Source organism: Gobius niger (genome assembly GCF_951799975.1).
Source record: "Gobius niger genome assembly, chromosome: 12".
Classification (NCBI taxonomy): Eukaryota; Metazoa; Chordata; class Actinopteri; order Gobiiformes; family Gobiidae; genus Gobius; species Gobius niger.
The window spans coordinates 4,062,164-4,088,075 of NC_136863.1; the positions used below are offsets into that span (position 1 = coordinate 4,062,164).

General features: G+C 40.8%; 1 protein-coding gene across 1 annotated transcript; it reads left to right on the plus strand.

Moving 5' to 3' along the window:
- Positions 1 to 1,303: 1,303 nt before the first annotated feature.
- Positions 1,304 to 24,790, plus strand: LOC306971911 (serine/threonine-protein kinase VRK1-like; the record flags this gene model as incomplete). The annotated part of the gene is made up of 13 exons (XM_079568350.1): positions 1,304 to 1,435; positions 5,672 to 5,811; positions 6,094 to 6,149; positions 6,817 to 6,886; positions 7,459 to 7,546; positions 7,625 to 7,733; positions 8,383 to 8,475; positions 8,733 to 8,865; positions 19,594 to 19,714; positions 20,018 to 20,076; positions 22,299 to 22,474; positions 24,351 to 24,476; positions 24,635 to 24,790. Exons 2-13 carry the CDS (start codon positions 5,685 to 5,687, stop codon positions 24,788 to 24,790), a joined length of 1,314 nt encoding a protein of 437 aa, XP_079424476.1. The 5' UTR covers positions 1,304 to 1,435; positions 5,672 to 5,684.
- Between the last annotated feature and the right edge of the window lie 1,122 nt (positions 24,791 to 25,912).

Here is a 25,912-nt window from a genome sequence, read left to right on the forward strand (position 1 = left end):
AAGCTGGTGTTAGCATGACATTAGCATTTAGCTCACCTTCATATGTCGTCTTTTAGCTAATTCTTTCCTCTAGTATTTGGCTTGACTTCTGAATAATCCCAAAAACTCCACCAAAAGGCATTATTTGTGCACATTGTTCTCATCGCAGCTCAAAAAAATGGAGTGTCAAATTGTCGTTGTCTTTGTCACAATTTATTTTAATCTTCTTTATGCATGCCCTTATGGTCTTATAGTTACCCTAAGTTTTTTATTATTTATCTAAGTTATCTGTTATATGTTTTAGGGCTGAACGATATGGACAAAATTTCATATCTCGATATTCATGCCAGATATCTCGATATCTATATACTATGGGTTAGGTGAAAACCAGGCATTTTTCAGAAAAATTAAGACATAATAGGCTAAAGAGTGCAGTTTTATTGATGAAAATCTATATTGTTTATATCGTTGCTTGTTCGATATTAATATCTTCAATGTTCATATCTCGATATCGATACGACAACGATATGTCTTTTAGCCCTAATATGTTTTATGTTTCATGTCGCACAATTGAACTGGAAAAAAATCCTTGTTTGTGGAGCTGTTCACTAATAATGGCAATAAAAACAATTCTGATTCTGATTCTGAACCTTAATACGACTTATCTTCACAAACAGCCAGGCGGACATACAGGTAAAGTGGAGCCAGAGTTTGGACGCGCTCTACAGAATCACTACAGAGTCACTTAGAGAAGCAATACATTAGATCTAATATCTAAAAATGATGTTTCTAAAGCAATTTGAAAAGGCTATTCCTGAGAATAGGGAAGCGGGTGGCACAGAAACAGGAAGTGTTTGAGGTGAGGGAACGAGAAACTAAAGGACTTCCCTTTACACTTTATACTCATGGAACCGCCAGCCAAGGGAGGAATACAACATGTGCCTTGATACACATATAATATGTATATATATGAATATAAAGTTAAGCTATGATATTGGTCTAATAATATGTATATTCCATAAGGCTACTACTGAAGCACTTGCACGAGAGTAACTATTTCATGGAGTAGTTTTATCACACAGCACTTTTTTTTAAATTGAATTTAACTTTAATTATTTTTAAAGTAATTTTCCTCTTACTTGAGTACACATTTTGGCTACTTTGACCACACCAAATAAAAATAGAATTAAAAAGTGTGAGCCTAGCGCTGAAAGTTATTTACATGGGCCACTATGAGTCTTCTGTGTTCTGATTGGTTACTTAGAAACATTCCCATATTCCTATTGGCTGAGACGCGGAGCGGGAGGGACAAGTTCCCGGAAGTATCGGCTGTGCTGTGATTGTTATGCTACGAGTTTGTCTCCTGTTTGTCTCGTTATAAATGGACTTCACGGACTTATGAAATCAATTTCAAAACGAGGGCCGAGCCGAGGACGTATCTGTGGTTATTTCGAAGGTCAGTGTTTGTTTTTGACACTGTTTTCCTAAGTTACCGTGCCATAAAAGCTGAGGGAAGTTAGCCGCTCCCGCTAGCCTTGATGCTAACAACGTCTCTGGACCAACTTTTGTTTTTCATTTAAAGGCCACGAGAGAAAACTGCAAGTGATTATTGTAGCAGAAGTGGTAGGTTTTAGGTATGTGAAATTTAGCCTGGTTATTATGATTTATTTTGGTAATTTCTTATGTGTCATGAAAACTTTAGGTGCAGTTTGATAGTAGCGTAGTACTTTACTGTTAGTTTACGTGACGCTTTAACTGACAGCACACGTTTGTTTGTTTGTTGTACAGGGTGTAGTACTTGGGACCTCAGTGAATGTTCATGAAATGTAAAACTCTGAGTAAGAGATGCTGCTCTTACGGACAGTATTATTCACCTCATTGGGAACGCTTGCAGCTGTTCACATGCGTGTCACTCAGAGGACTCTTTTCTACTCAAATGATAGACTGGTGTTTTTGGTCCTCACTTGTACTTGTGTTATTCTGAAATGCATGAATGTTAATGAGAATATGGGATAGGCACTTTCTTGCTTTTGTCTACTCCTTTTGATTTTTTCATCCAGTTCAGTTCTTCAAGGGCAAAGCTGTTATGTCCCATTAGATGTTAGATTTGGTGGTGACAACCTAACAACAGGTGTTCTAGATCTTTGTATATTAACCCTAGAACACTACTGCTGTGTGGTTTTCACCCGAGCAAATACATTTATGTGATTTTCATGATGCTGCGTTTATCTGAGTATTCTGGGTCTCTGGGCTTGATTGCCTGGGTGTTTTCCTAATCCAAAACACACTTTTTTGTTTGGGTGATTTTCATCCAACGGTAGTGATAGGTGGTAGGGTAGGGTAAACCTGGCCTTAGCCATCCATAAGCTCTGGTCCATTATAATTTCCCTACATGTATGTCTGGGTCTGATCTCAGTGGCCGCGTTACATCGGTTGAATCGGCAGGTGTTGTAGGTGACGTCAAGCATTTGCGGCGCATTTGCGGCGCATTTGCGGCGCATTTGCGGCGCATTTGCTGGTTGTAGTTTAGCAATGGCGGCAGATACGAAGGTAATGGAAGCTCTTCAATCTGTTCTGGCTCGGCTCCCAAATATCCAGAAATTAAAATTAAAACCTTGGAATGTGCAAGGAATGCCTCCAAGAGTTATGATAGAGTCATGATAGAGTTATGATAGAGCTATGATAGAGCTATGATAGAGTTATGATAGAGTTATGATAGAGTCATGATAGAGTTATGATAGAGTTATGATAGAGCTATGATAGAGTTATGATAGAGCTATGATAGAGCTATGATAGAGTTATGATAGAGTTATGATAGAGTTATGATAGAGTTATGATAGAGTTATGATAGAGTTATGATAGAGCTATGATAGAGTAATGATAGAGCTATGATAGAGTTATGATAGAGCTATGATAGAGTTATGATAGAGTTATGATAGAGCTATGATAGAGCTATGATAGAGTCATGATAGAGTTATGATAGAGCTATGATAGAGTTATGATAGAGCTATGATAGAGTTATGATAGAGTTATGATAGAGCTATGATAGAGTCATGATAGAGTTATGATAGAGTTATGATAGAGTTATGATAGAGCTATGATAGAGCTATGATAGAGCTATGATAGAGTTATGATAGAGTTATGATAGAGTTATGATAGAGCTATGATAGAGCTATGATAGAGCCATGATAGAGTTATGATAGAGTTATGATAGAGTTATGATAGAGTTATGATAGAGTTATGATAGAGTTATGATAGAGTTATGATAGAGCTATGATAGAGCTATGATAGAGCTATGATAGAGTTATGATAGAGCTATGATAGAGCTATGATAGAGTTATGATAGAGTTATGATAGAGTTATGATAGAGCTATGATAGAGTAATGATAGAGCTATGATAGAGTTATGATAGAGTTATGATAGAGCTATGATAGAGCTATGATAGAGCTATGATAGAGTTATGATAGAGTTATGATAGAGTTATGATAGAGCTATGATAGAGCTATGATAGAGTTATGATAGAGCTATGATAGAGCTATGATAGAGTTATGATAGAGTTATGATAGAGCTATGATAGAGTAATGATAGAGCTATGATAGAGCTATGATAGAGCTATGATAGAGCTATGATAGAGTTATGATAGAGTTATGATAGAGCTATGATAGAGCTATGATAGAGTTATGATAGAGTTATGATAGAGCTATGATAGAGTCATGATAGAGTTATGATAGAGTTATGATAGAGTTATGATAGAGCTATGATAGAGCTATGATAGAGTTATGATAGAGTTATGATAGAGTTATGATAGAGCTATGATAGAGCTATGATAGAGTTATGATAGAGTTATGATAGAGCTATGATAGAGTCATGATAGAGTTATGATAGAGCTATGATAGAGTCATGATAGAGTTATGATAGTTATGATAGAGTCATGATAGAGTTATGATAGAGTTATGATAGAGCTATGATAGAGCTATGATAGAGCTATGATAGAGTTATGATAGAGTCATGATAGAGCTATGATAGAGCTATGATAGAGTTATGATAGAGTTATGATAGAGCTATGATAGAGCTATGATAGAGTTATGATAGAGCTATGATACAGTTATGATAAAGTCATGATAGTTATGATAGAGTTATGATAGAGTTATGATAGAGCTATGATAGAGCTATGATAGAGTTATGATAGAGTCATGATAGAGTCATGATAGAGCTATGATAGAGTTATGATAGAGTAATGATAGTGTTATGATAGAGTTATAAAAGCTGCTTCACTCACTCGGTTGCATTACATACGTCACGACCAAACGCTAGCAAAAATCAAATCCAATTGTTTCAAAGGAGTTCACCTCCCACCCGATAACGGAGCTCAATTGTAAAGGTCCAGACCCTTGTACGAAACACAATGAGTACGAGGGTCTAGTAAAACCAGGCTAGGTTAATGTATTTAATCAGGCAATCTTGCCCCTTTCATGGCTGACATTCAGGACACAGCTTTGCTCCTGTCACAGAGTTCGGTGTCTCTGGCCTCACAGTAAGTGAGTAACACAAAGTCAGCTGGTCATTTATACACATTTAAAATATGACATGTTTTGTTTCTTTCTCCTGTGGCTGTTTGTGCCGAGGACACTGAGCTTCACCAGAGAAGTCTCACATATCCCAGGAATGGCTGGACCAAAAACCAAGTTTACATCTTCATTATTTTATTTTTTAGGAATTTTTTGTTCCAAAATCTTCCAGTATTTTTTGTAGCATTTTTATCTGGTCCTCTCGTGATGCTTTTCTTTCATTTTATTAGACATGACACAGTTTAATATAAAAGAACTCGACTCACATGTGTCATGTATTGTCATGTTTTGATCACCCGGCGTTAGTGACGGTGTTATGAATTTCAGCGATAGAGTTCTTGGGTTAAAAATGTCCGGATGAAGATTAAGCCTTCTGTGTTGTGTCTATTTTCCTGGATGATTGAGGACAATCTTTGTTGGTTTGTAATAATGCCATTTTGAAATCAAGAATGTAAATTGCTCAAATAAACTTCGAAACTTGAAGAATTATTTGAGGAAACAGTTTTTCTAAGCTAACATTAAAATAGTAATTCCACAAATCTCTCCACTGAACAGTTAGTTTATAGAGCTGCCCATTCATTTCTCTATTTCCACGAGTTAACTAGGCGTTCAGAGTGCAGTCGATGTTGTTGTTTTTGGCCCATATCAATGTTTACTGATTGTAGTTGACATGTAACTCTGCAGCCACACTTTGGCCTCTTGCAGGTTAAAGGTTTAATCACATCAACTGCTTAACGTTTTTGTAAAGAGAGTATTGTAGAGAACGATGGGCTGGAGATTGCTCAACTTTCCCCTTTTCTAAGTTCATTAATATGCATTTAACTCGTTGAACAAGGTCACTCTTTCAGTTTCGTTTTACCTTGAGACAGTCAGTTACTCGCCCTGTGCTTCTGCCGTCTGTCTCCTCACCTCTGGATAAATATGCACTTTTTTTGGTTTTACTTTGTAGGTCTTTTTATATCCCTTTTCACATCAGTAAAGCTTTGTTTTGAATATATCATTTATTATTAGGCATTGCTTTTTTGAACAATTTATTATTACCTCATACCAGCAGTGAGGCGCTTGCTCCATCTTTGGATACTTTTCATTTGGCTTGTAATTTTAGTTTTAATACTAATTTCCAGCCTGTCAGTCCTCATGGCTCCAAAGAAGCAGGCGTTGCCCAAACCTCTGCCCGACGGCTTCATTCTGACGGACACAGAGAAGAAGAGATGGAGGCTGGGGCGGATCATCGGTCAGGGAGGCTTTGGACTCATCTACCTCGGTAAGTGGCAATGCCTGTATTTCTATTTCAAATCATTATCCAATGTGCAGTATTCCTCTTCAGACAACTATATCAGCTGATGTAGATTAGCAAGAACATTCGACAAGTACAGGGACTCGAAAGAACTGTATAAAATGTACAAATATATGTACACAATATTGATGAATGTATAATTTTAGCTTTAACAAAGAAGTAAAAGTTGCAAATGTTTTTTTTTTCTGCAAATATAATAAATAAAAGTAATAGCGAAACTTAACATCATGAATTCCTTCTGCCCCGAAGCGTCTCTGAACGTGGAACGACCGGTTCGGGCCGACTCAGAGTTCGTCATCAAAGTGGTGAGTGAGTCAAACCTGGCTTTTCTCTTCAACTATCGAAAGGGGAATTACTCATGATTTACTTCGGAAAACGAAACCAAAATCTGCATGTTTAGTTTTCTTTTCTTTATGATGTAATGCATCAGGAGAGACTTCACGCACAGACTTGATGTAGTAACAAATCATGCATCCCAGTATTGTGGAAACAGAGCGTTATATCGGCAGCTTTGGGTGTTGTTGTCTTTGACGAGTGAGCGGCGTTTTTATGTCGTGATAGTGAAATATGTTCAGCTTTTCAGTCGTGATTATATAAGCTGAATGCACATCTCAGGTCGCCCGTTGCTTTATGGGTAATGGAATTTCTTTTGGCTACTAAACAATATTGATAGAATAAACGAAGAAAGCTCTAATTTGGACCATTTTAACCGCTGGAAAGTGTATGATTTAAAGTGTTTTTGTCGCCGTCGTGGAGCTTGTTACAATACTAGCTTAAGTTCAGGCTCCGCTAACTGAACTCACTCACACATTTTAATAGCGGAGTGGTTTGTTTGGGCCAAAATTAGGAGCCTGATTGACCCCGGCATGCGCAGTCGAGATGGGCATTCGGATTATTGGCTCATAGCTAAAAGTCACAGATCTGTCACATTGTATCATGCTGTTGTTTTTTTCCTCCTTGTGTCTCGTTCAGGAGTACCTTGAGAACGGGCCTTTGTTTTCAGAGCTGAAGTTTTACCAAAGAGCCGCCAAGAAGGACATGAGTGAGTACCAGCCTGCAGTGGGTTAATCTCTGCACCGCGTTCCTGCTCCTCTGGATGAGGAGGAGAAGCACTGACTTTTATCCACGTTATTAACAAAAACACACCTGGAGGAGTATTTTGTTTTCACACAGGTTTGGTTAACACTCTCCTGTTTACTTTGGCTGTTTCTTCTTCTACTGCGGGAGTGTCTCCATATTTTTATTTCCTGTTTTTTGTTGCGTAATAGATGGAATCCCGAACTGTCCATGAACAATCACCAGATCCATTCCGAGTGGTTCTGCGCCTAGACTCTTTGTCCTTTAAGACAGAGAATTCCAACTACAGCCTGCAGAGAGCGCTCCAACCAAACACAGCACTTAGTTTCATGGAGAACACAGAACTGATTGCAAGTTAAAATGCTCAAAAGTAGGTTTATGAGCCACAATTATGTATGACGTGTCCGTTTTAAAAGGAAAAAAGGAAATATTTGGCAAAGCGTCTGTAAAACATCAGAATAGTTCATTAGCACCAGCCTTTGTATATTATTGTGAATGTTTGTATGTAATATACTAGTTTGATGTGATCTAATTCAGTTCAGAAATGGGTGAAAAGCAGGAAGCTGGACTTCTTGGGAATCCCTACGTACTGGGGCTCAGGCCAGGCTCAATACAACAACCGCGGGTTGGTATTTCTTATGAAAGATCATCGCTTTATTCATCGTGATCGTGTTATTGTAATCGTGTTTGTCTCACGGCTCAGGTACCGCTTCATGGCCATGGACCGTCTGGGCAGCGACCTGCAGAAGATTTGTGTCCAGAACGGAGGCCGATTCAAGCCCAACACTGTGCTCCAGCTCGGGAAGAGCCTGGTGAGGAGCGCAGACTGGTGCTTTACTGTTTTAGGAGGACTAGAAACCATCAATACTTTAATACATACCTGAATAATACTTTTTTCTTATTCTAAAATATTTGTTGTCTAGAACCAGAAAATGGAACAATAATGTGAGGAAATCTGCACATTTACAATATTGGGTTCAACTCAAATGTCAAAAAATGTGTGAAAAATGGGGAATAATTTGGGAGTAATTGTGACAAAAATAAGGAAAAATCGAGGAAAGAAATTGGGCAAAAATGGGAAACAAATTGGGGAAAAAAGGGAGAAAATAGGGAAAATATTTTAAGAAATAACAAAAATGAGGGAAGAAAAAGGGAAAATGAGAAATAATTGGAGTAAAAATAAATAAATAAATTGAACAAATGGGTCAAATATTGGGCAAAAGTGAAAATGGAAAAAAGTTTTTTATTTGAGCTCAAACAACCCAGTCACTTCCTTTAATGCTGTCCCTGGACCAATAGCATCAAAACTTGGTTCTCAAGATGTACGGTCTCAGGTTTATCAGGTGGGCGTAAACTGTGCAATTATAGAGACGATTTTGAACAAGCTCATCAACAGCTCTCGGATGTTTTTGTTGCACAGCCGGGTAGACCCTGATCTAATGTCTGTGCCTCTGTGTGCAGGTGGACGTGCTGGAGTACATCCATGAGAATGAATACGTCCACGCTGATATTAAAGCAGCCAACCTGATGCAGGGGCACGCCGACCCACAGCGGGTGAGGAAGAGCTTCCTTCTATTGACAATAATCATAGCTTACGTATAACACAACAAATATAAAGTCGTATTAAAAATATTGTTGTGATTTCTTTGTTGCTTTTGCCTTTTTCAGTTGCAATAATATAATACACAATAGACTGGTCCCTGTAATATAATGTTTTACTAAATGTTTCATGTAACTTGGCTACGCTTCATTTGTTTTAATTCTGTAATCCATCCAAAGCCTTTCCGAGACCAAACTATTGTGTGCTGTAGGTTTACCTGGCGGACTATGGGCTGTCCTACCGATACTGCCCCGACGGAGTACACAAAGAGTACAAGGAGAACCCCAAAAAGGCCCATGACGGGACCATGGAATACACCAGCCTGGACGCGCACAAGGGAGTGGGTAAGGCTGCTCTAAACCCACCTAGTTCAAGTAACGCTGCATATTTAGTCCTTCCCACAAGCTCCAAAACACCCGCTTCCAGCTACTGCTTCCAGACAAATGCCTCCAATGTAAAGCACTTTTTTCTTATAGCTGACTATTGTTTTTAGCTTGATTTAAATGGTTTCACTCCCTCTCGGTTGAGAGATTCAGGAAGCAACTTGTGTCGCAAACGCCACTTTCCCACGCTTATTCATGCACAAATATTGACATATTATATATCCATGTGTCCTGCGAAGGGTCCCTGAGATGACGCTATAATCCAAATATGGTAATTTCCTTTGTGGGAGAAAGACCGGAGTAATCTGTGGCGCATGTGCAGATATTACAAAACTTTAGGGCCTGTTTTCTCAAAATTAGGTTGTCATTCCACTCTTGAAGTGCAACAACCACTTCACTTTATAGCTCCTACAGACTCCAAACATTCCAGTCTTTGACTTAACAATATATTAAGATAACAATATATTAAGATTTTTCAGAAGGATTTTTTAATATCTAATTTTCAACCCGATTTATTCAGCTTTGAACCCAAAAACTCTCTGAAAAAAATCTTAATCTTTACAAAATAAAGCCATACATTTAAACCTAGTTATATTCATTATTTAGCTTTCGTCACAAAAATATCATAAATTTGCCATTTTTATGCATAAAATGTAGTGATGGGCGAGTGAAGCCTTGTAACACTTTGTTTGAACACTGACCTCTTTATTATTGTGATTATTGTGAACACGTGTGGCAGTTTCATTATTTGTAGCCTGATATTGATGTTTGATCAAATCACTCATAGGCCGATAAATAAGAGTCATTATTTAAAGGGACTCTATGGAGTTTATACATATTAAAATGATGTATTTTCCTCCCCCTACATGTTCCAGCCATGTCCTAATGTGTAGAATGAGCTCAGACCTGTTCACCACAACTGCCTCTAAAATCCTGCACTGTCACTCAGAAAGTTGTTACTTCGGGTCCGAAGTGCCGTCATGCACGAGCTTAATATAGAAGCTGCAGTTACGTGTAAGACCTGATATGGCAGTAGTGAGTATAAAATCACAAACTTGCATCTAGCCCCTTTAAGAGCTCCAGTGGGCGGGGCCTCAGTCTCCTGTGGCTCTGCTGCTCAAAGGCAGGACATCAATGTGCGATCTTTTTACTTCATTTAGTCAGCTGGTTTTGGCACTATTTCCTGTTGACGGCGCTCGTTATGTTTCCCTCACCTAATCAGCTCCACGCCTGCTTTAGTATCTGTTCAAAAGCAGGACTTTGTAAAGAGTAAGGAAATATATAACATATTAAATGTATTCTGGCTCACAGCCACTTTCTCCACGCATTTATTTCTCTATCATTAATGATTTACATCACTATATGGACGAGAAAACATCCGTTGTTTAGCGCCTCGCCGCTAAAGGCAGCTCAGTGAGACGCTCTGAGCCGATGACTCGCTTTGATACGCAACTCACAGAATGAAGCAGTTTTCGAGACAGTCACGTGACCAGGTGTTACTGAAAGAGGCTCCGACGCAGTGTTTTGAAGCATCTGCTTCAGGAAGAAAAGCTCCGGAGTGCTGAGTTTTTTGGCCATCACTAATAAAATGTCTTATATTTATATGATTTCCCCCATTCACCTGCAGAGCGTCTCACCTTAATGCTTTTTAACCCTTTATGCCAAAGTGAAGGTGAAGAAAAGAAGTAGTAAAGGCCTGAACATTAGGAACTTTTATAGTCAGAAAGTCCGTATGCATTTTCTCTTTTGCTGTACAGAACACCAAGACCAATCGAGTCTTCAAAGTCTCCATTATACTACGTTATAAACATCTACATATAAAGGCCGTACAGAGGAGCCAGTCTTAACTATGTCCTTGTACAGAATAGAGGCTTTACTTTTCTCAAAGGCACTCAGAGTTGACGGAGTGTTCATTCACGTGAGAGTGAATTAAGACGGCCTCATGAGCGAAATGCCTCTACAGATGCTTTCAGCGCGAGTGTTGGACTGAAGCTCTCACACGACTTTGTCTGGAAGGACGCTTCAGAGTTTTCTTCATAACTTTTATCACGGACGAGAGCAGTGTGGAACCGTAGCAGCTTTACTAGAATAGTATTGTCACAAGTGTCCTTTATTGTGTTACGACCCTGGCTCGAAAGGGCTGCAACAAAGGATTGGAGAAGGACACAGAAAAGTTAAGGCTCTCGGCGAAGTGTCTATCATGGAATAACAACAATAAATAAAGTGTGTGGCAGCGTGGAGCAGTAAAGCACAGAGGAGCAGCACCAGGCGTGGACGAGGCTGCTTTGTCATTGGTCAATATGCCCATTTTCATTGAGTCAGGTATAAGGCATTAATAACCTCTTAACCCCACCCGAATGAAGAAAGTGGATGTTTTGTAGGTCTTAGCTTTCAAATGAGGCGTTTTACTGGCCTATAGGCTGTAAGCTCCAGTCCAGAAGCTTCTTGATTTGAGTAAAGTCGAACTGGATAAAGCTTTAGGCTATATTGACACATTGAGTGCCGCGCTGGTGTTTTAGCTGTAGAGTGTCAACAATCCAGACCTTTTTTCATGATATTTGTGGCACCACAGCGTATTCTATGTTATAGCTATGGACACATGATGTGGCTCGTTTGTAAGACGAGACTCTAAGCTCTCAGTAGGTGAAAGCAGTTTAATTCTACGTGCCGCGGTTCCTGAGAAATCTAAGCTAAACAGAGGCCAAGTTTGATCAAAATCACAGATTTTTTTCTAGATTCAGAGATAACGGGGGTTTTATGAAACTCTCTCCTTTCTGATTAACTCCTCTCTCCTCTCTGGACGGACACTAACGTTATGTGAAGCGGCAAATGCCTAAATATATCAGTTTCAAGTAGGGCTGTGCAATTCATCGAAATTCGATTTTGATTATTACACTAGACGATCACAAAAATAGCATAATCGAGAACAAACGGTTATTAAGGATGCCCTCCCGCTCGTCCATCCAAAGCACAAAAAGTCCGTCCTGTGCGGTTTATGTGACGCGTCTGATCAGCTGAAACACCAGTGCAGCCTGACAAAACTGTAAATAATATCTACTAATATGTTTTATACCTAACTCTTGAGATAACGCCTCTGTTAAGAGCTCTCCTTGTGCTGAAAGGAGAACAGCTGTTTTAGAAGCCTCGACATCCTTTGCTCAGACACTGGTTTTGTTTAGTAGAAAAGTCTCAGGGCCAGATCTTGTGGTTCATAGCTCAGGCTGTAGAGAAGACGAGTGCGCAGACGGGTGTCGTTCCTTGATCACGGCAAATGACTACGCTTCCTCTTAATTATTTTCTTTAATTAAGGCAACAAATAATCGTTTGAATAATCGTGATTTCAATTATTACTAAAATAATCGTGATTATTATTTTTTCTATAATCGAGCAGCCCTAGTTTCAAGTAAATTTTCCAGGACAACATTGTTGACACCTTTTGAAACACTGCGTGTTATCGATCGCTGGTTCTCGGATTGAAGACTTTAACAGGATGTTTCTCAGCTGTCCTTGGACTGATTTTGACCATTTAAAAACTTAAAAACTTTGTCAACCGCGCTCCAGAGAGGTGTCGGCTTTACAGCTGATTGCTACCCCACGCCCCCTCGGACAAAACGTTTTTGATCGTCATTTATTTCACTTCTGTTCATCACAGAGCTCCCAAAATCACACATAAGGTGCATTAGAGTGTCTAGTTACGTAATTTACCCCCCCGCCAAAAAAAAACAAACAAATAAACAAACAAACAAGTTTTTCTGTTTTTGACACTCAATGTGTCAATATAACCAACTCACATACTGTGATCATTACAAATATGTTAGATCCGTTTTTTTTATAAACTAAAGTCTATTTTATTTCTTTAGGTGATTCAATCATAGTCCCAGCTTTGACTAGTTCATGCAAGTATCAAAAATACAATTGCGATTGATTTCTCCAGGTTCTGTGCTTCAAACTGACTGAGGTTTAGTTGGTGCAACTTTCACAGAGCTGTAACTGATTTTCATTGTGATGTTTCTCAGTCCCCTTGAGGCATTTCCCAGTGCAAAAAATGTGAAGTCTCTATCACTTTCACTTCCGGAGATATCGCACTTATCGGCCTAAGATCGGCCGACAGCCGATCTAGACAAATTCCCAAATAAACACAGAGATTTATTGTTCCTTTAAAAGCATTTGAAGAGATGACGGTCAGTTTGTCAGATGGGGTCGTTTCTATCTACTCACAAACAGGCTCTCATTCAGACTCAGACTTAAATTGATTTATTGATTAGGACTTTGACTTACTCTTGCAATCTAAGTCTAATACTCGGACTTACTCAGACTTGAACATTGCCATTTTTATTTGTTTTTAATATGAAAAATACCTCCAAATGGATCAATATGAGGCAAAAGCCCTGTTCATTGTTTGCACCACATCACAGCCTTATTGCATGTTGTTCTTGCAGAAGTTCATTTTCCTCGACTCACTCACCTGCGTCCGCTGCCGTCATGTTCGGCCTCGCCTCACGCGCCGCTTATTGCTGAGCGGACATTTCCCTCCTCTTGTTCCGTATCGATCTGCGTGATAGGAAACACCGCGGCGGCGATTAGTCCAGCTCCCCTTATCGAGGCGGACTTATCTGCTCGGCCCCGTATCAAAAGCCCTTAATTAAAACGGGAGAGGGTTATGAGTGGGGCTAGTTAGAGCGGGAGAGGGAGGAGGAAAAGGAAGACCCTGGACACGCAATCGATGCTCGGTGAAGGGAAGGAGCATGTCGGCAATTTAGCGGCTAATGTGTTCCCAATATGAGCGAGAGGAGGAGAGGCTGCTGTTCGTGTGTCGATACGTGAGGGACGGCCTGTTTAATGCTGCTATATTATCTTTACTCGGCCTTTGTGAAATACGACTGTGCCTTTGCTTCAGCGTTTCATGTTTTAGAAGTTGATTACTAACGTTCTAACGTATTTGTAATATCCCGATCCTTCACAGGGACGAGTTTATCGCCACATTTCAAAACTCGCAGGGTCATTTTTCAGGGTCATTGTCACAGAAATGTTAGAAAACTCACCTGGGATTTTGTGAAATTGATGCAAATGCTTTGTAATTAGATGGACAGTGTTTTTCCCACAAATTTCCGACTTTAGTCACTAAATTTATTACACTACTAGAAAAAAAAAAGTGGTGCGTTTAACGTTTGCAGGGTGCAGTGTTTTAAAGACTCACATTGCCGACTTGACTTGGCTCGTATTAAAGGGACTACACGGAGTTTAGAAATGTAAAAATGTTGTATTTTCCTCCCCCTACTTGATCCAGCCATGTCCTGATGTGTAGAATGAGCTCAGACTTGTTCACCACAACTGCCTTTAAAATTCTGCACTGTGTCACTCAAAAAATTGTTAATCGAATCATAGCAACGCTGCCCAAGAAGTGACGTCCTGTTTCGATCCAGCACACCAAAATAAAAGCACCGTCTTATTCATTAGTTCAACAGTTCATTAGTTCAACTTTCTTTCTGCCTAACTATTAACAGACAAAACACTTATTATTTGGGTATTTAATTATATTCTTGTAATGTTGCAAGTAGCAGAACTAATCAACGAGACGAGCTGCATAAAACCAATTTTCTTGAACAATTCTGATATGCAGAAGGGATTGTGACAGCTAGAAATGAGTTTGAGCCAAAACTAAAAAATTCGACTTTAAGCTACAGGTAGGGGGGAAACATTGCGGTGAGAATCGGTCACAAGTTGTTTCACATATTTTAACTCGTAGACTTTTGCGTATAATTTCGGAACCATGATAAATAGACTTTTTTCTGTTTTGGAATGTGCTGATTTTTGCTCTTTCTGAAGCACCTACTAAACATGAATCTCCTGAATACATCAGCCCCTGATATAGCGCCCCCTGCTGTCATAGTTCAACACTGACACAGGATTATAGACATTTGGAGTCATTTAAAAAAATGTCAGCGGTGCATATCGGCATCGGCCTTAGAAAAACCCACATCGGTCGACCTGTATAAGATACATTTCTATATATTTCTATGATTGAAATCTTTACTACAATAATAAATGTTTTGCAATCGGCTATTTGAAAGGAAGGAAGGAAGGAAGGAAGGAAGGAAGGAAGGAAGGAAGGAAGGAAAGGAAGGAAAGGAAGGAAAGGAAGGAAAGGAAGGAAAGGAAGGAAGGAAGGAAGGAAAGGAAGGAAAGGAAGGAAAGGAAGGAAAGGAAAGGAAGGAAAGGAAGGAAAGGAAAGGAAGAAATTAAATGACTTAAAATATCGGCCTATATCTCGGCTTTACCCGATACCGAACCCCAAAAATCCATATCAGTCGGGCCCTATGCTTTTTACTTCCACCTGCACAAAAGCTTCACACCTGCCTGTCATACACGCGGCGTATAAAGGAAGCCATGTTTAATTTATATTTAAAACCGTCAAACTTTCTCCCTCTCACTAGTAGTCCACCCGGCGTCCGCTCCTGCTCCGTGTTTGTTTCTGAGATGTTGACGGGTTTCCATGGAGACGTACGAGCGGCGACCCCTGACCCCGCTAAGCTAAACGGTGTAATTAGCGACATCGGGTGGGCGTCCGGTGGAAGGGAGCCGAGCGGAGCCGACCGAAGCGAGAGGTTAGCGGAGGAGACGCTGCAGCGCGCTTTGGGAACAGGGAGGACAATGGCAGATAATTACCACAACAGCTCTCTGTGTCTCTGCAGAGCCCAGTGTAGAGGATAAACTTACTTAAAGAGACTCGTACATCTAATGCTTCAAAGTTGGGGCAGCTGTGAGGCGAAGGTTAAGCTCAACCTGTACTTTACTTGGGGAAATGTGGCGTCTGCCTCGAAACCATTTTGTTGTTTGCAAAGAACATGATACCACCTAACTTTGTGATTTGCTTTTTTTTTCAATTATTATTATTATTACGAAACTAGACACTCTAATACACCTTATGAGTGATTTTTGGGAGCTCTGTGATGAACAGAAGTGAAATAAATAACGATCAAATCTTGTAAAAAGTCACGATCTGGACATTTCATATATTACTGCGATTCTTTTCTTTTCTTTTAGTCCACAGGGGCGCGGTGATGCATAGAGAAACCCAGCACTTCTCTGGAGATCTCTGGAGCTCATGGACAGATCAAAACAGTTGACATTTTAACATTTCTCTGAGTTTTCAAATGGTCAAAATTGGTCCAAGGACGACTGTTAAAGTCTTCAATCCGAGAACCAGGCTGTTTAAATACACAAGCGATCAATAACACAGTGTTTCAAAACGTGTCAACAATGTTGTCGTTGAAAATTGACTTGAAACAGATATTTAGGCATTTGTCTCTTCACATAATGTTGGTGTGAGTCCAGAGAGGAGAAAAGAGGAGGAGAGAGGAGGAGAGAGGAGGAGAGAGGAGTTAATCAGAAAGGACAGTGCTGAATATTATCTCTGTTTCTAGAAAAAAAATCAGCGATTTTGATCCAAACTAGCCTCTGTAAGTCTCGTCTTGCAAACGAGCCGTAGCTATAGCATATAATACGCCAGGGGTAGGCAACGTCAGGCCCGGGGGCCAAATTCGGCCCTCCAGCATAAAACCTTTGGCCCCCAAGAGAATTTTGAAGAAACATTTATTCATAAATCAGAGACCAAATACATTGAAAGAACTCTAAAACGTGGAAAATGCTGTCAGTATTTTCACATTTCCCAGCAAAACAACCCATTAGGTCATATATTATGTCCAAAACTTATATTTGTAGAAAAAAGGTGCTTTACATTGGGCTACAATTGTGTGTTTCGGCCCTTGGTGTTTTGGCAATGAAGAAAATCGGCCTCCATGACATAAACTTGCCCACCCCTGTAATACGCTGTGGTGCTACAGATATCATGAAAAAATGGTCTGGATCGTTGGCGCTCTACAGCTAAATCCCCAAAACAGCGCGGCCTCACTGTGCTAAAGGTTAGCACAGGAATCTAGCTTTGTACCGGGAACCAGCAAACATTGGACCAGATTTTCCACAAGGACAGCGCTGCTCCAAACACGATGGTCATCTTCCACTGAGGCGTGGCTTATTATGGCAGCCTCACATTCTAATATTGTGCTGCCTTGTGTTCTCCCTGAAGCTTTATATAGCATTATTATCTTTGTCTCCGCCTCAAAGTGTGAGACCTACGACTGAAGATTTTCCCCATGATGACTGATTGTTTATCGCAGACGGCTAAAATACTTAGCAGTTTTGACACTACAATCCTGAGCTCTATAGCGACCTTTATATTGGAATCTGTCTTGCAGCCCTAATTAGTAAAATATTTCTTTTTCTCTTGGATTGGAGACTGAGGCGGCCGATCATAAACTCATGGCTCATTCACCAGTGACTTGTACATCATCTTACACTTTTCTCCTCTCTCGTTTGGTCTCTGTCGCTCGTCCATTATCTCCAACGCTTCACACTCGCCGCATTCTTCCAACGCTTGATCCGACGAGGCCTCGAGTGTTTTCTTGTGACCTGCTTTGAACAGAACTGCCTTTAAGACTTAACCCCGTCAGCGCGTTGGCCTTGTGAGCGCGTGGAGGGTCGCGCTGGTTCTCGTCGTTGTTGAATGAGAGGAGAGTGCATTGTTGAAGCCGGAGGAGAAGCGAGAGAAAAGCAGTGGAAAACATATTGAACACATAATTACAGAGATCGGCAGCTGAGTGAATCCACTTCTCTGTAAGTTCTCAGAGTAATGCAGTCTATGGCTTAGTGTTGCTTGGCTTCATAAGTGTGGCGTGTGGGATATTGCTGTGTGGCATAATTAAGAAATTGAGCTGTAATATCAATGTTCCAGTCATTTGTCCAGGAGTCTCCAGGTTTCTAGCCCTCGCTGCGGTGTGGTCAGTGCATTTGTTTAGTCCAGTGTAGTTTTCCATTTGAATCAATGCGTCTGTAGCTCGGGGCACTCTTCTGACGGAGACAGTCGATAGGTAATTTCTCCAGAGCCGCGGAAACCTGTCTGTGCGTCTCCGAAATCGAAGTAAACTCCCCCAGGTCCCGCTCCGGCGCTGGACCGGACTCCGTATCGACGGACCACGCCAACACGCAGAGACCAATGAGCCAGATGTTCACGACTCCAGGGGTTGTGCTGAGGGAGAAACACGCGAGGCCGGATGACGGCGAGTTAGAACCCACTGTGGCAGTTTCAGAAGCTGAACTGTTGTTGGGGTGAATGAAGTTTAGCTCAGCCCAAAAGTGGGGTCAGCGGGACAGGTTTGACCATTTAGTGGGTTTGATTTTGGCCCGTGAAGAGTTTACCGCTAAAAACATGATCAGTAGTTCATTTTTTGTCAATATCACCCAGCCCTACTGTTGAACATCTCAGTATTTTAGGGGACTTTCTGGATAATGATAATGAAGCAGTTTGTTTGCAAACCATCAGAAAAATGCGGAAACATCTACATTTACATTTGCTTTGTCGCTCAAAAAGATACAGGCTACAAAAAATGTTTCACAATTTTTAATACATTTTTTAGCAGACAGCAGCACACATTTTTATTTATTTTAACATTTTTCCACTTTTTTCCCCATTGCCCCCATTTTTTCTAAATTGTCCCCAATTAAAAAAATAAATAAAAAATTCTAACCCATTTTTTCCCCAATTTTGCCCACAATTTATTCATTTGTTTTTTTTTTATTGTATTTTTTGCAAATGTTTACCCTTTAACACATTGAAAAAAAATGTTTTTGCGTTTTTTTTATTACGAAACTAGACTCTCTGATACACCTTATGTGTGATTTTGGAAGCTTTATGATGAACACAAGTGAAATAAATGACGATCTGGACATTTTATGTTTATTATTTCGTTTCTTTTCTTTCTTTTATTTTCCATGGAAAGATTGATACAGTTGATATTTTAACATTTCTCTGAGTTTTTAGACGGTCAGAATCGGTCCAAGGATGACTGAGAAACATCCTGTTAAAGTCTTCAATCCAGAACCAGGCTGTTTAAAAGCACACGCCATAAAAAGAGATCAATAACACGCGTGTTTCAAAACGTGCCAACGATGTTGTCATTGAAAATTTACTTGAAACAGAGATATATAGGCATTTGTCTCTTCACATAACGTTAGTGTCCGTCCAGAGAGGAGGAGAGAGGAGTTAATCAGAAAGGAGAGTTTCATAAAAGACGCATTATCTCCGAATCTAGAAATAAAATCTGTGATTTTGATGAAAACTAGCCTCTGTTTAGCTTAGATTTCTCAGGAACCGAGACACGTAGAATTAAACTGTTTCCACCTACGGAGACTCGGAGAGCTTAGAGTCTCGTCTTTCAAACGAGCCACATCATGTGTCCACAGCTGTAACATAGAATACGCGGTAGTGCTACAAATATCATGAAAACGTTTCGCCATATTTTTTTATTTGACCGATTTCCTCCACTTCTTTACATTGGAGATAATTCGATATTGTACATTTGAATATCTTCCAAACGGCAATTTCAATATTATCTTGTAGACGATATATTGCCCGCCTTCAATAGTTCCCCTATGGAGCCGGGACATCCCTGAAAATGAGATTCAGATTCGTATCTCGCCCTCAGCAGTGGAGCGACTGAACCCCTTCCCGTCCCTGTAAAGCTGTTGTTCATAGATGTGTAGATCTCAAATGCAAGTGTTTGTCAAAAATGTAAACATAACGCAGTCCTGTCAGTGTGTGTAGTGTGATGTTCTGTCCCCGTTTTGTTCCAGCTCCGGCTCGCCGCAGTGACCTCCAGATCCTGGGCTTCTGTCTGCTGCACTGGCTCTGCGGCCGTCTGCCCTGGGACCGTCTGCTCCACCGCCCAGAGCAGGTCCAGGACGCCAAGACCAGGTGCAGAACTCCACACTCCTCCTCAAGTTCTTTGTTATAAACGGGCTCTACACTCCAGTTTCTGTTGCTTTTTGATGCTGCTTTACTCCCAAGCCCCCCAAGTGCTTTACATTACTCTCATTCACACTCACTCACTGGGGGCAAAGAGGGTCAGGAACTTGCCCCAGGACACAGCTTCACCATCTGGGGCTGGGATCGATCTTCATGACCTTCAGATCAACCACTGCCCCTAAACCAAGAATCACGGATATACGGCTCGTGTTCTGTCGTCTTGCTTATGAAATGTCTCTCTGTTTGTTTCAGGTTTATGCAGAATCTGCCGGAGTCTGTCCAGGAACTGTCAGCGGGCGGAGTAGGGACAGGTTTGTAGAGTTACTTTTCAAGAATCTAGTCATTGTTGATGTTGAAGATGTTCCGTACACCCCCTGTTCGAGAAAGGGGTGTGTAATTTAAGTTCGCTTAAATTATATATTTTTTTCATCATTTTGTTTATTGACAAGTCAGAACAATAACTAAGGTGAACAACAAAGGTCTTTTTGATTATTTTTTTCCCCCTTCCCCCTAACAAATACCCATGACCCCCCCCCAACAAAAAAGAACCAAAAAAGAAAAAGGAGAAAATAACAACAAAAAGAAAAAACGACATAAAAAAGATGAGAATTGAAAATCCAGAAGAAAATTTGTAAATAATAATAATAGTGCAAGCGAGTAGCAGTACTAAGTAACGTGTTTACCTTAATAAATCCTTTTCGTAGTCCCTGTGGGGGTAATACAAGTGTTAATGGGATGGTTGGGGTGTCTTTCATCTCCCGCTGGTGTCTCTGGCTAGAAAACCACAATTGCAACTTGACGGTCACCGGAATAGAATCATGAAGAAGAAGCTAACAGGCTAACGGGCAAAGCTAACTGCGGGCTAGCGTCACTTTAAACAGTATTTACAGCCAAGTTTGAGTGAAAAAAATTATTTCCATTGTATAATTGGTTGAACAATATCCCTCTATCCCTTTGCCTTTTCTGTTAGCGTAGTATTTACTCTCCAAGACAATTAATAAGTTAAAAAATCACAACGACACCTGCAGTTGCACTTATGGCCTCTAGGGGCAAGAGTTACTTAGTACAGCTTTAAAAAAAATCCTCCCCCACCACCCTGCGGTCCTATATAAAGCATTATGACAACCCATCTCCACTGTTAACCATCAGCAATAGGACCCAAAATCAGTCACTAAAGTCGAGAAACAGAAAAAAGCACTGGATTTATAAATGTCTGCATTTTAACAATGTTATCGCGACACTACCCAGTGGTATCGCTGGTTTCTTCAATATCATGCAGCCCTACTTAACACAAATACAACGTTTTTACAGCTTTTGGCATCAAATTGGGAGGGTTTGCCTCTTAAATCATATTTAATCTTTTCCAGGTCTAGAAAGAGCAAGAGATCCCTATTCCAATGCGAGGCTTTAGGGTTGTCCGTTGATTTCCGCTCTAATAGTGTTTTTGTTCTAGCTATTAAAATTGAGAAGGCAATAATATTCCTTTCATGAGTATGACTTCCAATTAGGATTGAAAAAGGTTCCAAAAATGGCTACATCTTCTGATGGTGTCAAGGTGACTTCTAAAGCTCTTGTCAGATGATTATAAATGATAACCCAGTAGATTGTAGTGGGACATGACCAAAACATGTGTGTCATATTGGCAGGAGACATGACATCTGTTACATTCGTCTTTGACATTAGAAACTTGTTTGATAGTCTTGAGTTTGTAAAATAAATGTGGTGAACAGTCTTAAATCGTATTTAGTGAAATTTCTCCTTCAAACAACCTCATTCAGTTGTTTTCCCAATTCTGCTTCCCACTGTTTTTTTTTTGTTTTTTTCCGTTAGTTATAAGACAGTAGATCTTAGAAGGAGCACCTTTTTCAAACAAGTTCGCTTAAATTTACTTAACTGGCTTCTTTCGTCCGTCTTACTAGACCAAAGCTTCGAGGATTGGACCTGCTCCGTTAATTCGAGCGCCCAAATTGCCTCCAAGTGTCTCTTTGTGAGCCCTAAGTTTCTCCAGAGGCAGCACCGTCTCCATAAGTTGCTCCGTTTGGCTGGTGTCGGTGTGTTATCTGTCCTCTGTGGATGGGGGGGGGGTCAGGGTGATGTGTGGGTGATGTATGGGCGTGTGCGCGGGGGCTGCGGGCTCTGATAAGGCTTTGTATTCAGCACAGAGGCAACGGCGCCCTCTGCTCCACTGTCTGACTCTCACACACACACAGGGATGGATTAAAGCCACATTACGGAACATTACGGAAACGGGAGGGTAAATGTATATGTGGATAAATTGTTTTTGCTTTAATTTCAAGACTATTTACTTTGTAGATTCTGACTGAAAGGCGTTTATGAATGAACACATGTTTTAACAAAAGAAAAGGCGAAAATAAGTTACTTATCTGTTATTCCCACTGCGGCCTGCAGGGGGAGTTCCAGTCTAAGTCTTTACCAGCATTGTTACTGTCTTATTCTTACAGAGACATTGTTTCTAATTCCGAGGCACCAAATATTAAAGCTTAAACTACATTTCCCTGCCCTGTTCCTCCAGATGCAGTGGTGTCGTTCCTCCTCCATGTGAAGTCGCTGCAGTATCTGGATAAACCGGATTATCAGCTCCTCAGAGGGATCCTGACCTGCCCCGGACGTGGACTGGACTTAGACCCGTCCACAAGACCTGGCCCTGGGTTTCACTCCAGGACTGAGGACCCACTGCCCAAAAACAAGGTCAGGACTGGACGCAGGTTCTGGTGCTGAGGTGGTTTCACAAATGGGTTCAACAGAAGGTTTATAAGACACAAGGATTCATAAGCAGAGGTGGGTGGAGAGGCCATAATATTTACTCGAGTAAGAGCAACGTTTATATATAACTTTATATAATTTCTAAAATAGAGGTAATAAGTAGTGACCCAAACAATTACACAAGAGTAAAAATTACATATTTCAATCAATCAAAGTTTATTTATATAGCACCAGGAAGAACAAAGTGCTTCACAGAAAGATATAACAATACTTTGAAGTTGAATAGTATTGCATAAAAGTTTGATTCATGTTTCAGTCGTGACTTAAATTATGAGAAACAAAACATGAAATAATGGAACATTGAAATATTTTCAAAGAAAATTATGAAGAATTAAGTAACAAAATTATTTTTTTTCGTATCAAAACGAAGATTTACTAAAAGATTTACTCAGTGACACAACATTTGATTTAAAGAGGGGGTATTATGCTTTTTTCAGTCACATAGCACCAGTCTATATCACACTACAATGATGACCAAGCCTTCTGTTTGTCTGTAAATGCAGTAAATTAGAATAACTGCCTTGTATAAAATGTCTCTCTCAAAATGGCTGTAGTGAATGTCTTGAAATAGGCCTCTGTCTCTTTAAGAACCTCAGACCCTTTCTGACACGCCCCCTCCACACGCTGTCTGTGGCATCACTGGGGAGGGGGTTCTGCTGAGGAGCAGTGGTTGGTTATTCGGCTGGTGACGAAAGCTCGGAGGCGTCTCCAGGAGGTGGGGGCGTTCCTAGGAGGACTCAGGCAAACCTATCCCTAAAATGGCCTTCAGAGTTTTTACAGATTACTCAAAAATACGTGAATGTGCCAAGGCAACGCTTCAGGCATGTTTTTATTGAGGGAATGACAGAATAACATGATGGAAAGCTTGAAAATGTTGATTTTGCATAATACCCCCCCTTTAATATTAATGAAGTAGAAGTAAAAAGTACTGTGTAACTGTAAGTTAAGGTATATTTACGTTCCAACCCCTAAGGAGCAGTGGGCGACTGCAGTGCTGCGCCAGGGCACCTGGCTGGAGGATTCACCAATTGTACATGTTTTTATTGCATGTACTCAGGGCCGACTTAACCTACACATCGGCCCCTGGGCTGACCGTGAAATATAGGCCCCCCCCCCCCCCCCCCCCCACACACACACACACCCACTGGAACCTGAGACGGCTCCACTACGCGTTCAGCTGACTAATGTAAGCGATCATAGCCATCCTGTGAATTTTACTGTTTTCATGCTCATTTATATTCAAGGAGGTGTTTCCAATCAGGAAACTACGAAGCCCCTAAAGTTCCCTAAAGGGAGAAAAAAATGTTATATACAAAAAAAAATATATACATCTTTTTTTTTTTCTGTAGGCACCTTGGCTCCAGCCCAGGCCATCCCAGGGTTAAGGCGGCCCTGCATGCACTTGAGAACTCCTCTGTTCACATGTCCATGAGGGGCAGTTTCAGTACAGCTTGAAAAGTCGATACAGAGAAACATAGAGAACATTTCGTACAAAAAAATGATGTCTTTTCACCCGCTCTCTCCGGGTCACAGGTGTCTCGGCCTCTTAAACGGCTCAATCGTAGGTTAACCCCTTTTTAACCTCATTTTGCCTCCACTGTGTCCCCTCTCTCTGCTGTGTGTCAGCGAGTGGACCGTTTGAGGCAGATGACACACTTTACCTGAGAGCAGAAGTAATTATTCCCCTGATGAGAGGCCAGTGCCATCCCGCTCAAATCAAGAGCCGAGCAAAGGTCACTCATTCCAGTCAGCGGCTTTTTAAGTCCTAATGTTGAGAATTTCTAATATTTTTGTTGGATAGAATCCAGGAAGAGGTCAAGGTCTGTCCCAAGTGGAAGCGATGGAGGTGGAGGAGGAAGAGGTGCAGAGGAGGAGGCCTAAACAGATCTCAGCCAGATATTTGAGAGGACCTCCCATCCCCAAACAAGTAAGAGCTGCTGCAGGAGAGGGACGATGGATTTATCTATGACTTTGAAGACTGCGTCGACACGACCTGCTCCTCATGTTGTTTAAACATCAGCCCAGAGCAGTTTAGTCAGAGGTGGTTGTTCTTTTCGTGCCTAACCCCTCGCCCTGTGCTCCCAGTCCACAGCAGAAGCGATGGAGGTGGATGAATACGATGATGAAGAAGAAGAAGAGGAAGAAGAGCAGACGAGGCGGCCTAAACAAATCCCTGCCAGATATTTAAGAGGACCTCCCATTAACAAGCCACAGGTGAGGAGCAGGTTTCATCCAGGATAACAAAGTCTGACTGCTACAGTTTGTATTTAACGATCCAATCAGACAGGGCAGTCGACGGACTTACCCCCCACCCGACCCGGGACACTGCTACTACACCATCCATCCAGTCATAAAATCAAACATTCATACACATTCTAAAAATATTACACATTACAAATTATAAAGACAGCAAACATTAATCCTCTTTGAAAACATTGCACATTTTAACATCAGTCTGGGTTTGTATTGCAATACAACCTGCTAACTTGGGCTGAACGATTCATATCTCGATATTTCTGCCAGATATCCCGACATCGATAAGATATAACTGTGGGCTAGGTGAAAACTAAGCATTTTTCAGAAAAATTAAAGCATAATACAAAAGAGTGCAGTTTTATTGATATAAATCCTTATCGTTTATATATTGCTTTTTCTATTTTAATATTTTGAATGTTCATATCTCGATATCGATATATCTTTCAGCCCTACTGCTAACCCTGTTAATGAAAAACTCAGCAAAACATGCTTAGATCATGCTTTTAACACTGGCGTTGTTTTGACTTGAAGATTTGCACAGAGTCAATTAAACGTTTCGCCGTAGAACAATAGGGGGAAACTTCTCCAACGCTTTAGCCACTTCTATCGTGATGCAGCTCCCACTCTCTGTCCCTCATCCTTTTCTCAGTGTGTCAGTGGTGGAATGGATGTTAAAGTGCTTGAAAGTATTTCACCATCAAACCCATTCACTGGTTTCTTTCTGCTCAGACTGAAGAAGGAGAAAGAAGGAAGCCCAAACAGATCCCGTCTGAATATCTGCGTGGACCTCCCATCAGGCCGAGGGACGAGGCGGACTCTCAGGCGGTGAGGCCCCGGCGCTGAACTATTAAACTGCCACTGAACTTTAATGGAGTGGATTTTCTCTAACCAGAGTTTAAACACAGATACAGCAGGTGGCATCATAGAGGATCAGCAACAACGAACACAAGGGTGCAAATATAAATGTTTATTTTTTAATCCATTCACAAATACCGCTCTTCCACAGACAGACATGACTCCGGAAACTCGTCCCCAATGGAGACGTGAGCCCAGAGCCTGGAGTGACCTGAAGGACCTCTCCTACAGAGACGAACGTTCATATATAAT